The sequence below is a fragment of the Mesoplodon mirus genome (genome assembly GCF_964341445.2).
Source record: "Mesoplodon mirus genome assembly, chromosome: 17".
NCBI lineage: Eukaryota > Metazoa > Chordata > Mammalia > Artiodactyla > Ziphiidae > Mesoplodon > Mesoplodon mirus.
Genome location: NC_138993.1, coordinates 24,592,101 through 24,605,817, shown reverse-complemented (window position 1 = coordinate 24,605,817; position 13,717 = coordinate 24,592,101). Strand labels below are relative to the sequence as shown.

Here is a 13,717-nt window from a genome sequence, read left to right as displayed (position 1 = left end):
GTGAGAGGCCCGCGTACCGCAAAAAAAAAAAAAAAACAAAACCACATCAGTTGATAATACCAAAATGCTTTGCGATAACATCCAGGACTAAATCAGAAAGAAGTTTAGGTTGAGCCACTTATGTGTTGAATAAAGGGTTTGCTATTTCTGTTCTCATATTATTATCAACTGAAAATTGAGAATGTACTTTTAATTTAAAAACCCTAATGTACTTAACACTTATAATATCAAATTTCTAACTGCAGTTTTATCTTGCAAAAAAAGGGTGAGGATGTGAGCACGTTCCCTTAGTTACCATGGTTATTCAGTTTAAGAGCACACCTCAAGGGTTTTCTTTTTGATTAACATGATTAATAATAGTAATTCAGCTTAAAAATATGAAAGGTCTTTTCAAAAATTATTAAAAATAAATTTTCTATTTTTCCTCTTAAAGAATTATTTCTTTTACGAAAATATAATGTTCTCTGGGAGAGAAAACTCTAGGGAAATCTATTAATAAATTAATAATTAATTTATTCATGCACTCAGCAAACATTTGTTAATTTTCTAGTATGTGCCAGGCACCAGGATGGGAAATAGCTGGTGCAAGGACGCTCTGACCCTCCTTTGTCCCCCTGAAAGCAGGAAATGAATCTCCTATGAAAAAGATACCCTCCCTGTACCAGGAGGGTAGAAAGCATTCTTATCACCAGAAATAGGAAATTTAGGACTGAGAAGGCTATATAAACAAACCTTGTTTCTTCTTCACTTAATTACTACCCCAAGCCCAGACTTCTTTGTGTTGTCAGTTCTTCAGAATCCTATTGTTTCTTTGACTGAAAGGTATAAAAGCTACCTGCTTTGGTCACTTTTTGAGTTTCAGATTTTTATGGGGCTTCTGCATGTACAAAATTAAATTTGTTGTTTTTCTCCTATTAAACTGTCTCATGTCAATTTAATTATTAGGCTAGCCAAAGGACCTAGAACAAAAGAAGGCAAAAGTTTCCTGCCCCTATAACATCCCAAAATGTAAATACAATCCGAAATAGAGAATCAATGAGGAAGAAGAAGTTAGAAGCTGAAGATAAAGTTGTAGGCATTAACACAGAGGTGATACTTGAAGCCATAAGAATACATGAGATTGCACAGCACAGGAGACAGAGAAGTAGACCCAAACCTCCTGGAATACCCAAGTACTCCCCTAAAGTTAAAAGTTGCTTTCTACGACACCAGCCATGAGGAGCTGGAAGAAATGTTAAAGTCATTGAAACAGTAAGATATATACATAGGAGAAAGCATAGCATAAGGGATAAATATATCAGCTTAAAAAATAGATTTTAAAGCACTGAACTCTAAGAATATAAAGCAGCAGCATGTCAACAACAGAAAATCCTATAGAAAACAACCCAGACTTACTGTTGGATCCTGTGTCTCTCTGAGTTTGTGTGTAAATGATAACAATTTGTCCAAAGCTTCCTGAGGCATATTTGGGACCTATTTTATAAGAGAATTAAGGAAAGAAAGAATAAATTGGGATATATGATCAATCAACCAGAAATTATGGCTACTTATCAAACAATATTAGAATTATAATTTTTGAAATCTCTGATTATAGGTATCATGTTTAACCTGCGGATAAATTTGCTTATTCATCTTCTCAGGAAACACTTCTGCCTCTGCTTTCTCTTTAAGAATCAGGTGAAAAAGATGTGGTACATATATACAATTGAATACTCCTCAGCCACAAAAAGGAATGAAATAATGCCATTTGCAGCAACATGGATGCAACTAGAGATTACCATACTAAATGAAGTAAGTCAGAAAGAGAAAGACAAACACTGTATGAGATCACTTATATGTGGAATCTAAAATATGACACAAATGAACCTATCTATGAAACAGAAACAGAATCACAGACATAGAGAACAGACTTGCCAAAGGGGAGAAGGGTGGGAAAGGGATGGATTGGGAGTTTGGGATTAGCAGATGCAAACTGGCATATATAGAATGGATAAACAACAAGCTCCTTCTATATAGCACAGGGAACTATATTCAATATCCTGTGATAAACCATAACGAAAAAGAATGTGAAAAAGAATGTATATATATGTATAACTGAGTACCTTGCTGTACAGCAGTAATTAACACAATATTGTAAATCAACTATACTTCAATTAAAAAAAGAAAAAGAATCAGGTAATCAAAACCAGGCCACTCTTCGTTTACAATTCCATCACCAGGACAAAACTGAAAGGAGCCTCTAACCAATTAAAAACTGGCATAGAGTGTACCCGTAAGCAACTTTTCATATATTATATCCTTTTTTCTTAGCTTCAACTCTAATTTAGACACTTTTCTTACTGAAACCAGACTCCTTCATTTAGTAGTAATCTTATATCTATGTCTACTAAGAGATGTAAGGTATCCTTGTATAAAGGGCAGATGCTCAAGCTGTCCATTTTTTCAAGGACTTTAAAACCACATACCTGGGGGGTGGGGAAAGGATGGATTGGGAGTTTGGGATTAGTAGATGTAAACTATTATACAGAGAATGGATAACAACAAGGTCCTACTGTATAGCACAGGGAATTATATTCAATATCCTGTGATAAACCATAATGGAAAAGAACACGAAAATGAATGTATATATATATGCATTACTGAATCACTTTGTTGTACAGTAGAAATTAACACAACATTGTAAATCAACTATACTTCATTAAAACAAATAAATAAAACAACCACATACCTGAGGGGCATGATCTATTTATCAATGAACTCTGAAGAACAGTTGCCCCAAAACATACACTGATTGCTTTTAAGTACACCAATTTAAAACTAATTAAATATGTATTTGTATCGAATAATAAGAAATGTTTACATAAATAATAACAAGTTTCAAATTTTAATTTAAAAAGAGCAGGAGTTGTTACAACAATGACTGGTATCACGTGACTATTTCAGAAATAAACTGCTCAGGGTTTCTTTGGGCATTTAAGTAATTGGAACTTTTAAAATTTGAAGCTCTATTCAGTACATATTCATTTATTCTTTAAATCAATCCTGTGATGTACGAAGTAGTATCAGGGCTTCCCTGGTGGCGCGGTGGTTGAGAGTCCGCCTGCCGATGCAGGGGACACGGGTTCGTGCCCCGGTCCGGGAGGATCCCACATGCCGCGGAGCGGCTGGGCCCGTGAGCCATGGCCGCTGAGCCTGCGCGTCCGGAGCCTGTGCTCCGCAACGGGAGGGGCCCCAACAGTGAGAGGTCCGCGTACCGCAAAACAACAACAAGAAGAACAAAAGTAGCATCATCCTCACCTTCAGATGAAGAGCCCACAGTTGAGTAACTTACCCGCGACCTAGAAGCTAATCAGTAGTGGATTGGACACTCAAAGGCAAGCTCTGTGACTTTACAGCCTATGCCCTTATCCACAACCATGCTCAGAAGACCTAAAAGTAATTCATTCACTCTGGTATCTCAAAGGGGATGAGCACGTTTATGTAAAGAGTTAATTGTTAGTGATCCAGAATAGTACTGTCCAACAGAACTCTCTATGATGATGGCACTGTTCTTTATCTACGCTCTCGGCCACTGGAAATAATACGGAGAAACTGAAGTGTTGAATTTGATTTAATGTGGCTAGTGCTACTACACTGAATAGTGCAGCTCTAGAACTCCAAACACGCTAAGCACAGTGCTTGGCTAAGGCAGACACTGCAGTAATAGTTTACATACACTACAAGCCATAAGACAACGAATCAGGTAAGTGTAGGATATATTACAATCCCGAGGGGACAAGGACTACTTAGTATCTTCTACAAAATCTCAGGAACTAAAATATATTTGGCCTCTCCTAATAGTAGGAACTTAAAATGTAGTCACCTTCGGCTGAATATAAAAGGAAAGGGAATCCCCAAACTGCTTCCACATGAGGAGAACGGAGAGATAGCCTACATTCATGGTTCTCGAAGTGTGGTCCCCAGACCAGCCCCTGTCAGCATCACCTGAGAACTTTAGAAGTGCAAATTCTCATGTTCCATCCCAGAACCACCGACTTGGCAATCTGTCATTTAACAAGCCCTCCAGATGATTTTGAAAAATGTTGACATCTGAGAACCATCTTATGAGGAAATCTGGAAATTAACAGTGAGAAAAAGCCCAAAATATCCAACTCTGCTCAAGCAGGTGTCACAAAGACCTTAAAAAGAGAACAGCTGAAGGCAACAGGCTAGAGCTGGCCTCACACTTACCATTTCCTTAATCACTTGGATTTCTTCACTTTTGACAAGTGGTTTCATGTAATGGAAAAAGAACATGGTTAAGAATTCTGGTCCCAGCCACTGCTGTGCCATGCTTCCAGTAACAGGGGGTTCTGCTAAGGCAATGATTCTGAAGGAGGGGTGGACAGGAAAAATCGATCTAAAAGGAAAAAAAAAATTTCAAAACATAACCTTTTATGTTAGAAATTAGGTCATGGTAGCTAAAGCCCAGGCAATAATAAGGCTGTACTACAGTTAAAGCTATTATCCAAAGAACAAGCTTTGAAAAAACAAGTCAGGACATTCTAAAAGCCTAAGATTAAAACATAAGAAGAATCACCAAACATTAATATTTATGATGTACCACATCCACTGATGAAACTCCATCCCTGGTACAAACCACCGTTTTGGATATGTTGTTATACCTACGATAAATTTTCTCCATAGTCCCTTGAAACATAACCCCAAACAGTCCATATTCATTTCATAGGTCCCTTGTCTTTATTCAAAATCTCCTGTTTTGCAAGGAACCCACTCTACGTCAACCACAGAAATACCAAGAAGTATGATTCAGGATAAGAAGACTTTTTATAATATAGAAAATTTAAGGAGCATAAGGGATTGGATTAAAATTAAACTTTGGATTGGCAATAAGAATACTTAGGTCCTAAAAAGGTAGAGAAAAGTGAACTTCTATATAATTCACTCTTTTGTCATTTTATAGGAAACAATGATTTTTAAAGGAATCTCTTTGATAAATCTCTGCTAGGGAATCTGAGGATGTAAATATTCTAGGACACACAGAGGAATAAAATAAGACTTCCCACGCTTTGTGAAATGACTTGAGTAGTTTTTTTGTTTTTTTTTTTTTTTTTTTCCGTACGCGGGCCTCTCACTGTTGTGGCCTCTCCCGTTGCGGAGCACAGGCTCCGGACGCGCAGGCTCAGCGGCCATGGCTCACGGGCCCAGCCGCTCCGCGGCATATGGGATCCTCCCAGACCGGGGCACGAACCCGCATCCCCTGCATCGGCAGGCGGACTCTCAACCACTGCGCCACCAGGGAGGCCCTTGAGTAGTTTTTGAAGAAGGAGCTAGAAACCCTTTATCATGATCTAATCATGAGTAATACCCTCAGTTCTTATCAATTTTCAAAATTGCAGTGCAAATAGACATTTTGAGGGTTATATCATCCTTGCTGAGAAAGGAGAGATGAAACTCAAACACTTGCGAAGATCTTCAGAAAAACAAAAATAAAGGGACCTAAATGGCATTTCTTCATTGCCATTAACTATTGTGGTAGAACTCAAGTTATGTGATTGGGCAGTGAGAATATCAGGAGATAGGACATGTGTAGAGAGAATCAAATAAATACTCTGAAGATTTCAGATAAGAAAAAGTCCTCCCAATAGAAAAGGTAGGTCCACTGAGTCCCTGACTGCATGATCTGTAATTTTAGGGGGTGACAGTATAATTTGTAAGTCAGGGAAAAGAAATTTTTAGAAATGGTCATATGAAAAGTCTGGATGAATTCCTAAAAGCTACCAAATACCATTTCATTTCTCTAGGTAGGAAAAAACGACTTCTTTTTTCCAAGCATGGCATGGGGATGATCTGTTCAAAGGAGTTGTTCTAGGAAAAGAGGAAAGGATAACAATACAGACAATGCCTGAAAGTCCTGAGGATAACACGATCACTCATGATTGCTAGTAATTAGACAGTCACCTAACAGAACCTGGACAGAGAAAATTCTATGATCTGAAAGCTAAAAGGAAAGGTTATTCCATTTTCCACTTCTGCTAAGTGATTTGCTACAATCCAGAAAAGTCTGCTTCATGGCCCAGCAACAGATGTTGGATTCATCCTTAATCCTCTTCTCTCCTAGCTGGGACAAAAGAAGGTGGCAGAGACAGAGCCTGCTTATTTGTGTTTTGTCCAAAATTAAAGCTGCAAATGTAATTTTTTACTCAAGACAGTGAGGGATACTAAATTAGGGAATAAACAAAGCCAAAATCCAATAAGCAAGCCAAAAGAGGAAGTCCAATTTACACCTTAAACCAATAGGTCAGGAAAAGGTAACATAGCTGAGCTGTAAATTCAGGCCTAGAAGAACAATTAACATGAAAGCAAGCTAGGTGGTTTTAATGAATATAGGGGGATGGTTATTCCTTATGACATGCATTGTCTGTGGCTTGCTTTCTGGTACTGACTCTAGCAGGGTACCAAATGAGCTGGATAAAATTAAAGGGGGCAGGGGATTCCCTGGTGGCGCAGTGGTTGAGAGTCCACCTGCCGTTGCAGGGGACATGGGTTTGTGCCCCGGTCCGGGAAGATCCCAGAAGCTGCGGAGCGGCTGGGCCCGTGAGCCATGGCCACTGAGCCTGCGCGTCCGGAGCCTGTGCTCCGCAACAGGAGAGGCCACAGCAGTGAGAGGCCGCGTACCGCAAAAAAAAAAAAAAAAAAAAAAATTTAAAGGGGGCAGTTTGTGAGACAGCTGTTGTGACAAGCAGAGAAGTGTATGCTGACAATAAAAACATCCATCAAACTACTGAATAACAGGATGAGAAGGATCTTTTTGCTTGTTAGGATCTCCGCAAAGGCTTCCTTACATATAAATAGGTCCTATGGAAAGTCATTTCCTAATGAAGTTAGGTTCTCCAAGCCTGAAAGTTAGAGAGCAGAGTACGCCTGAGGATCAGCCATGTACTTTCAGGTGATCTGACATACTGGTGGGTAACACAAAGGCTGAAGCAGTGGTAAATAACTGAGAATTAGGAAATATGCACTATGAAAATTTAAAATCAAGGTTAACTTCAATTTTACTAGAATTTAACAACAAATAACAAATGAAACTAAAGATATGGATTAACTTCAGATAAACAGATATTATTTCAAAAAGATTAAAAAATTTTAAAGCAAAAGATCTTTTACAAAGACCTAAAAAGTTAAAATATTGCGGTCAATATGTTTGTTTGGGGGCATAAGTTTTTAGAGAGTAAAGTACTTTCCAATGCTTCTCAGCAAAAAAAAGGAATGAATTACTGATATACATAACAACATGGAATATCTCAAAATAATTATGTTGAGTGAAAGAAGGCAGATCCAAAAGAGTAATAAGTGTGTGATTCCATTTAGATAAATCTCTAGAAAATACAAGTTATATAGAATAATAGGAAGCAGATTCCTAGGGGTAGAAGAGGAGGGTGAGAAGGGGAGAGAGAGAGGGATTACAAAGGGGACCAAGGACACTTTGGGGATCGTAGATGGTCATTACATTGATTGTGGTGATGGTTTCATAGGTGGATAAAAAAGCCAAAAATTATCAAACCGTATACTTTAAATATGCAGTTTTTAATATGTCAATTATACCTCAATAGAGCTTTAATAAAACAAAAAATTCAATACATTTCTATCTTTTGAAGGAAATTATATGCTACATGTTTGTCAAATGTGTTTATTAAGGAACTTGAAATAATAATATAGAAGGGTTTTATAAAGATATTAATCGTGAACTGGAAGAGGATTTTGTAACTGGCCTTCCACACTATAATACTAATGTTCCAACTCAGAACCTGTGGGTTATGCAGTCCTGTACACAGTCCATTTTTCTCCTTTATTGCAATGTAGCAAACTACATGGACATATCTAACACATCTTTATACCACACAGTGTCTAGTGTGATGACAGATAGATGAGAGATAGATGGATGGATAGATAGATAGATAAATGTATTGCTGTTGTTAATAACCAACACTGCAAGAAAATTTTTGAAGACCTTGGTGGCAAGGACAAAACAAAGATAAGTGATGAGAACTGAGAATAATGGTTTCCCATTCAAAAGCAGAGCAGCTACTCTAAATCAGGTCTTGAATGAATTTTTGAGAGAAGGTTCATTCTTTTTTTTTTTTTTTTAATGTTGAGCCTTCTTTTAATTTATTTATTTTTATTTTTGGCTGTGTTGGGTCTTCGTTTTTGTGCGAGGGCTTTCTCTATTTGTGGCAAGCGGGGGCCACTCTTCATCGCGGTGCGCGGCCCTCTCACTATCGTGGCCTCTCTTGTTGCGGAGCACAGGCTCCAGACGCGCAGGCTCAGTAGTTGTGGCTCACGGGCCTAGTTGCTCTGCGGCATGTGGGATCTTCCCAGACCAGAGCTCGAACCCATGTCCCCTGCATTAGCAGGCAGATTCTCAACCACTGCGCCACCAGGGAAGCCCAGAAGGTTCATTCTTGTATCAAATATGTGATACATTTGTGTATAAAAAAGACATAAGCAATACACACAATAATAAGTAATGAGATCCTTCAAAGGCACAGAGCTTAGAACTTTTCCTTGACCGTAAAAATGTTTAGCATTGTTTTTCAAAATCAGAATTTGCATACAGCGTTTTGTTTTGAAATCAAACACAAAGACTTGGGCATAAAATCCTAGATCTACCTTGAATTTTGTTAAAAATTTATACAGCCTAATTTTCTAGCAAAGAGATCCTGAGGTTTCTGGGGGAGGTAGGAGAGTACCTACCTCGAATGCTTGAATCGTAACTATCTTCAAACATGAGTAAGAGTAAAAGGGTCCAGGGAATGTAACGGATTGAGGATTGTGCCCAATGTCCAGTTAAAGTTCACAACTGATTAATAAAAACTGGGAAATTATAAACTGTCTTCAATGTTTAATCACAATCAATAAAAATATTCAATAAAAATGCAAAAACATTAGAGCATATATAATTACAACTGAGACTAGGCCCTTAATCTTTATTTCTCCCCTGAGATAACCAGAAGCCTTATTTTTGGTAAAATAAACTATTAGCATTCATAGAAACTCTCACCCCCCTCATCTAGGCTCTGACCAACAGCAGGAAGGGACACATTTAGCAGCCTATAGTATTGTACTCCCCCTTTCCCCGAAGAAGTTTTCTCATCAAAGGAAGTAGTTCTATTTCGGTCCTTATTTCCTGTGAGAAATGCAGCCATGGTGTCTGGTGTGCGTGGCCATCATGTTATTTCTAACGACCACGTCCACAGTATTCCTGGCGTCTTGCGACAGAAGAAGGAAAGTCTCTAACATTTCTTAAGCTATTTCTAAGGGAACATTAGCTATGTCATTACCTGCAAAGAATACTAAGGAAACGATCAAGGTATATGATCTTGGTGAAGGATTAGACCCCAATGAAGGTAAGCAAAGGAGTCAAATATAATTGTATAGAAACTGGGTTTCATACTATGAAGCTGAAAGGCTTGGTAGCTCACTGCTAGTAGATGTTAATTAGGAGACCCCATGTTATCAGATTTGTCATTAAAAGCCAAAGTATTCCTAATTAGTAGGTTCATAAAAGGAAACATTGCTAGCTCAGAAAGTTATCTAAAACTAGATTAACAGAATTACTTTACCTTGAGTTTTCTAGAATTTATTCTAGGTTAAGATTTATTCATTTTTCAGAAACATTTACTAAGTGACCTACTATGTATCAGGTATTGTGACACTGGAAACAAAGAGGTGAAGTATAGAGCAAAACAGAGTCTGGCCAACATTAAAGTCCTAGGTTCCAGTTATTTCCTGAGGCCCAAGAGCATCCTTTCCCTTCCTTTGAACATGTGAGATATCCCAAAATTCCTTTTTGCAAGAATTTAAAGTTTTTCTTTTGTTGCTCTTACTTGTAGCTACAGGATTCCTGCCAAACACAAATATGAAAATTGTTCCTATCTGAAAGCCAAAAGCTATCTAAATTTATCAAACTGGATCTAGAGGCAAAGAAGCTTAATTCTGATTTTCTTTCATTCTACCTTTGACCCTTCTTCTATCTCAAAATTCCCCACAAAGAAACAAAGCATTAATAGCTGAGTTTACTTAAAGATGAAGACAAATAATAATCACTTTGCTGAACTTCAGTTCTGTGCTTAGGTACCGAATAAAAGGATAGAAGACTTGGGTTATGAGTTTCTAATTTATACTTCAAATACGAATGCCAAGAGTGACATACTAGATATGGACACAATACAGGATCAACTCAGCTAGGTAATGGGCCATATAAGAACAACTCATGAAAAAAATTAATTTTCTCACAGGGTACAAATTTCCCACTTTTTATGCTATGCTATGTCCTTTTAGTCAAGCTGCCTGCTCTCTACCCAATGAACACAGCCTTGAAAGACATAGTCAAGTGGTTTAAAGGAAAAATCTAACCTTTTCAACCCTAAAAGAGCACATATTTATTCTCAGAAAGACAAAAATGGGCAACAAAATTAAAGCAAGGTTAACCAGGAAAAGGCAAAGAAATTTACTAACAATCCACATCATCGGAATGAGGCAGATTCTGTAATATGACTGTGTATAAAAATAAAGTAGAGAAAAACTGTTTACCATCATAAGAAAATAGTGTTTCTCAGGTTAAAAAAAGGGGGAGTGCTGATAAGGAAAGCAATTAGGCTTTCAACTGGGAGAGATATTTCAGACAGAGAGGAGAATCCATTTTTAGACATCTCACCTCTGAAAAGTCAATAAAGTCCTGACAAATTGACAGAACGTAAGAGAAAAAAGGTCAGTCCAGGAGGTTCAATATCTAACTGATGAAAATTGCAGAAAGAAAGACCAGAGGAAATGGGGGACTGGTAGTGGAGAGAGATCTAGGATGACATGTACGCTACACATATGGGGAGCAACGAATCCAGATCAGGGCTAGTGAGAACATACTATGGAGAAAGATGAAATGGACAGAAGATGAAATTAATAGAATACCTGATGTGCCTGAATGTGCTGAGACGAGATTTAGACAACAGAGGAAATGTCTGGGATGAAAAAGTGATACACAAAAAATAAGATTGGGAAGAGGAGATCAAGGTGGCAGAGAAGGAGGAAGCTGAGCTCACCTCCCCACAAACACATCAAAAATACATCTACAGGTGGAGCAATTCTCACTGAAAACAAACTGGAGACTGGCAGAAAGACTCTTGTACCACCAAGGGAAAGATCCACACAGAGTTGGGTAGGAAGGGAAGAGAAGCGATCAGGTTGGGACCTATGCCCCTGAGAGGGGACACAGAAGAGGAGGGGGATAACACTGGCTCAGAGATCCTCCCTGGGGAGTGAGCAGTTTGAAACATATATTAGGCACCTCAGTCCTGGGGTCTGACTCCGGAAAGACAAGTCTGCCTAGCTGGCTTGCAAACCAGTGGGACTTACAGGAGGGCTCTAAGAAACCTAGACTCTGCTTGTGAAGAAGGCAAACTCACTTGCTTACTCCCAGAAACAAGGTGGAGGAAGCAGATTGAAACTGCCTGGGGTTCTAGTTGGCTTCCAGAGACCAGCCCAGAGCCCATCCCAGCCAGCACTAAGCACCCGCTCCAGCCCTTCTAGCTCTAGCTCCACACTAGGGAGAAGCCTGCCTTTGCAGAGCAGAGTGCTTAGCTGCGGGGGATGGAGCTGGCTCAGATCCAGCACAACACCTGAATGGGGTGAGGGTGGCCATTACTGGTGTTCGTGAAGGTGCCACATCAGGAGCAGTCTAAAGATCTGACTGGTGTGCTGGGACCTCCCCAGCCCACATCCCAGCCCAAGCCAAGGGTATGCTCTGGCCCCTCTTGCTCCAGCGCTGCTCATCTCTAGGGCAAAGATGCTGTTGCTGGGAGTGGGGGAGGGAGCACACTTAGAGGGAATGGAACGAGCTCAGACCAGACCCTCAGGGCTTCTGCTCCAGCACGTTGGGACCCAACCCTGACTCCAGTAGGGTGCTGACAGCCACATAGAATAGGAGAAGTCCTGGGCCACACCTGGTTCTGGCTCTAGCCCCTCCATCTCCAGCCCCATCACTTAAAAAGGTGATGGCTGGGCTTCCCTGGTGGTGCAGTGGTTGAGCGTCTGCCTACTGATGCAGGGGACACGGGTTCGTGCCCCGGTCTGGGAGGATCCCACATGTCACGGAGCGGCTGGGTCCGTGAGCCATGGCCGCTGAGCCTGCGCATCCGGAGACTGTGCTCCGCAGCGGGACAGGCCACAACAGCGAGAGGCCCGTGTACCAAAAAAAAAAAAAAAAAAAAAGATGGCTGCCAGCACACCCTAGGAAAAAATGTGACCCACGCTCACTTCCTATTCACCTCTCCCACCAAATCCACTGGGAACTGCATAGGATGCTCCCACACAAGGGCACCCCTTCAAGAATGGGATAGGTAACTGTTTTACCTAATTTCATAGTGACAGAGAAAGTTAAGTAAAATGAGAAGACAGAGGAATTTGTACCAAATGAAAGGATAAGGAAAAAAACTTGAAAAAACAACTAATGAACCAGAAATTAAATATTTACCATATAAAGAGTTCAAAGCATTAGCAATAAGAATGCTAACTGAACTAAGCAAAAGAATAGATGAACACAGTAATAATTTTAGTAAGGAATTGGAAAATATAAAAAATAACCAGTCAGAGCTGAAGAATGCAATAACTGAAATGAAAAATACACTAGAAGGAATTAATGGCAGACTACATGATACAGAAGAATGCATAAGTGATCTTAAAGACAGAATAATGGAAATCACCCAATCAGAGAAGCAAAAATTAAAAAAAAATTTTTTAATAAGAATGGTTTAAGGGACCTCTTGGACAACATCAAGTACACTAATATTCACATTATAGGTGACCCAGAAGAAGAAGAGGGAAAAAAGGGGTCAAAAATGAATTTGATAAAATTATGGCTGAAAAATTCCTGAACCTGAAGAAGGAAACAGATATCCAGGTATAAGAAGCCTAGAGAGTCCCAAACAAGATGAACCCCAAAAGACTCACATCCAGACATATCATAATTAAAATGCCACAAGTTAAAGACAGAATTCTAAACTCAGCAAGAGAAAAAGAGTCACATATAAGGGAACCCCCCTACAGCTATCATGTGATTTTTCTGTAGAAACTTTGCAGACAAGAAGGGAGTGGCGGCAGAGACCTTCAAGATGGCAGAGGAGTAAGACTTGGAGATCACCTTCCTCCCCACAAATACATCAGAAATACATCTACATGTGGAACAACTCCTACAGAACACCTGCTGAACACTGGCAAAGACTTCAGACCTCCCAAAAGGCAAGAAACTCCCCACGTACCTGGGTAGGGCAAAAGAAAAAAGGAAAAACAGAGACAAAAGAATAGGGACGGGACCTGCACCTCTGGGAGGGAGCTGTGAAGGAGGAAAGGTTTCCACACACTAGGAAGCCCCTTCACTGGCGGAGACGGGGGGGCGGGGGGAGCTTCGGAGCCACGGAGGAGAACACAGCCACAGGGGTGCAGAGGGCAAAGCGGAGAGATCCCCACACAGAGGATCGGTGCCAACCAGCACTCACTAGCCTGAGAGGTTTGTCTGCTCACCCGCCAGGGCGGGCAGGGGCTGGGAGCTGAGGCTCGGGCTTCTGAGGTCAGATCCCAGGGAGAGGACTGGGGTTGGCGGCATGAACACAGCCTGAAGGGATTAGTGTGCCACGGCTAGCCAGGAGGGAGTCCGGGAAAAAGT

At 40.1% G+C, this 13,717-nt stretch overlaps 1 protein-coding gene across 4 annotated transcripts in view; it reads right to left on the bottom strand.

The window, feature by feature from the left end:
* VWA8 (von Willebrand factor A domain containing 8) overlaps positions 1 to 13,717 on the bottom strand; it is a 369,162-nt gene that overhangs the window by 229,499 nt on the left and 125,946 nt on the right. For all 4 annotated transcript variants that reach the window (XM_082602373.1, XM_082602374.1, XM_082602375.1 and 1 more), the window contains exons 15-16: positions 4,231 to 4,399; positions 1,396 to 1,473 (exon numbers count right to left, since the gene is read on the bottom strand). In XM_082602373.1, the coding sequence (XP_082458499.1) occupies positions 1,396 to 1,473; positions 4,231 to 4,399 (247 nt within the window). The remainder of the gene's footprint in view (positions 1 to 1,395; positions 1,474 to 4,230; positions 4,400 to 13,717) is intronic.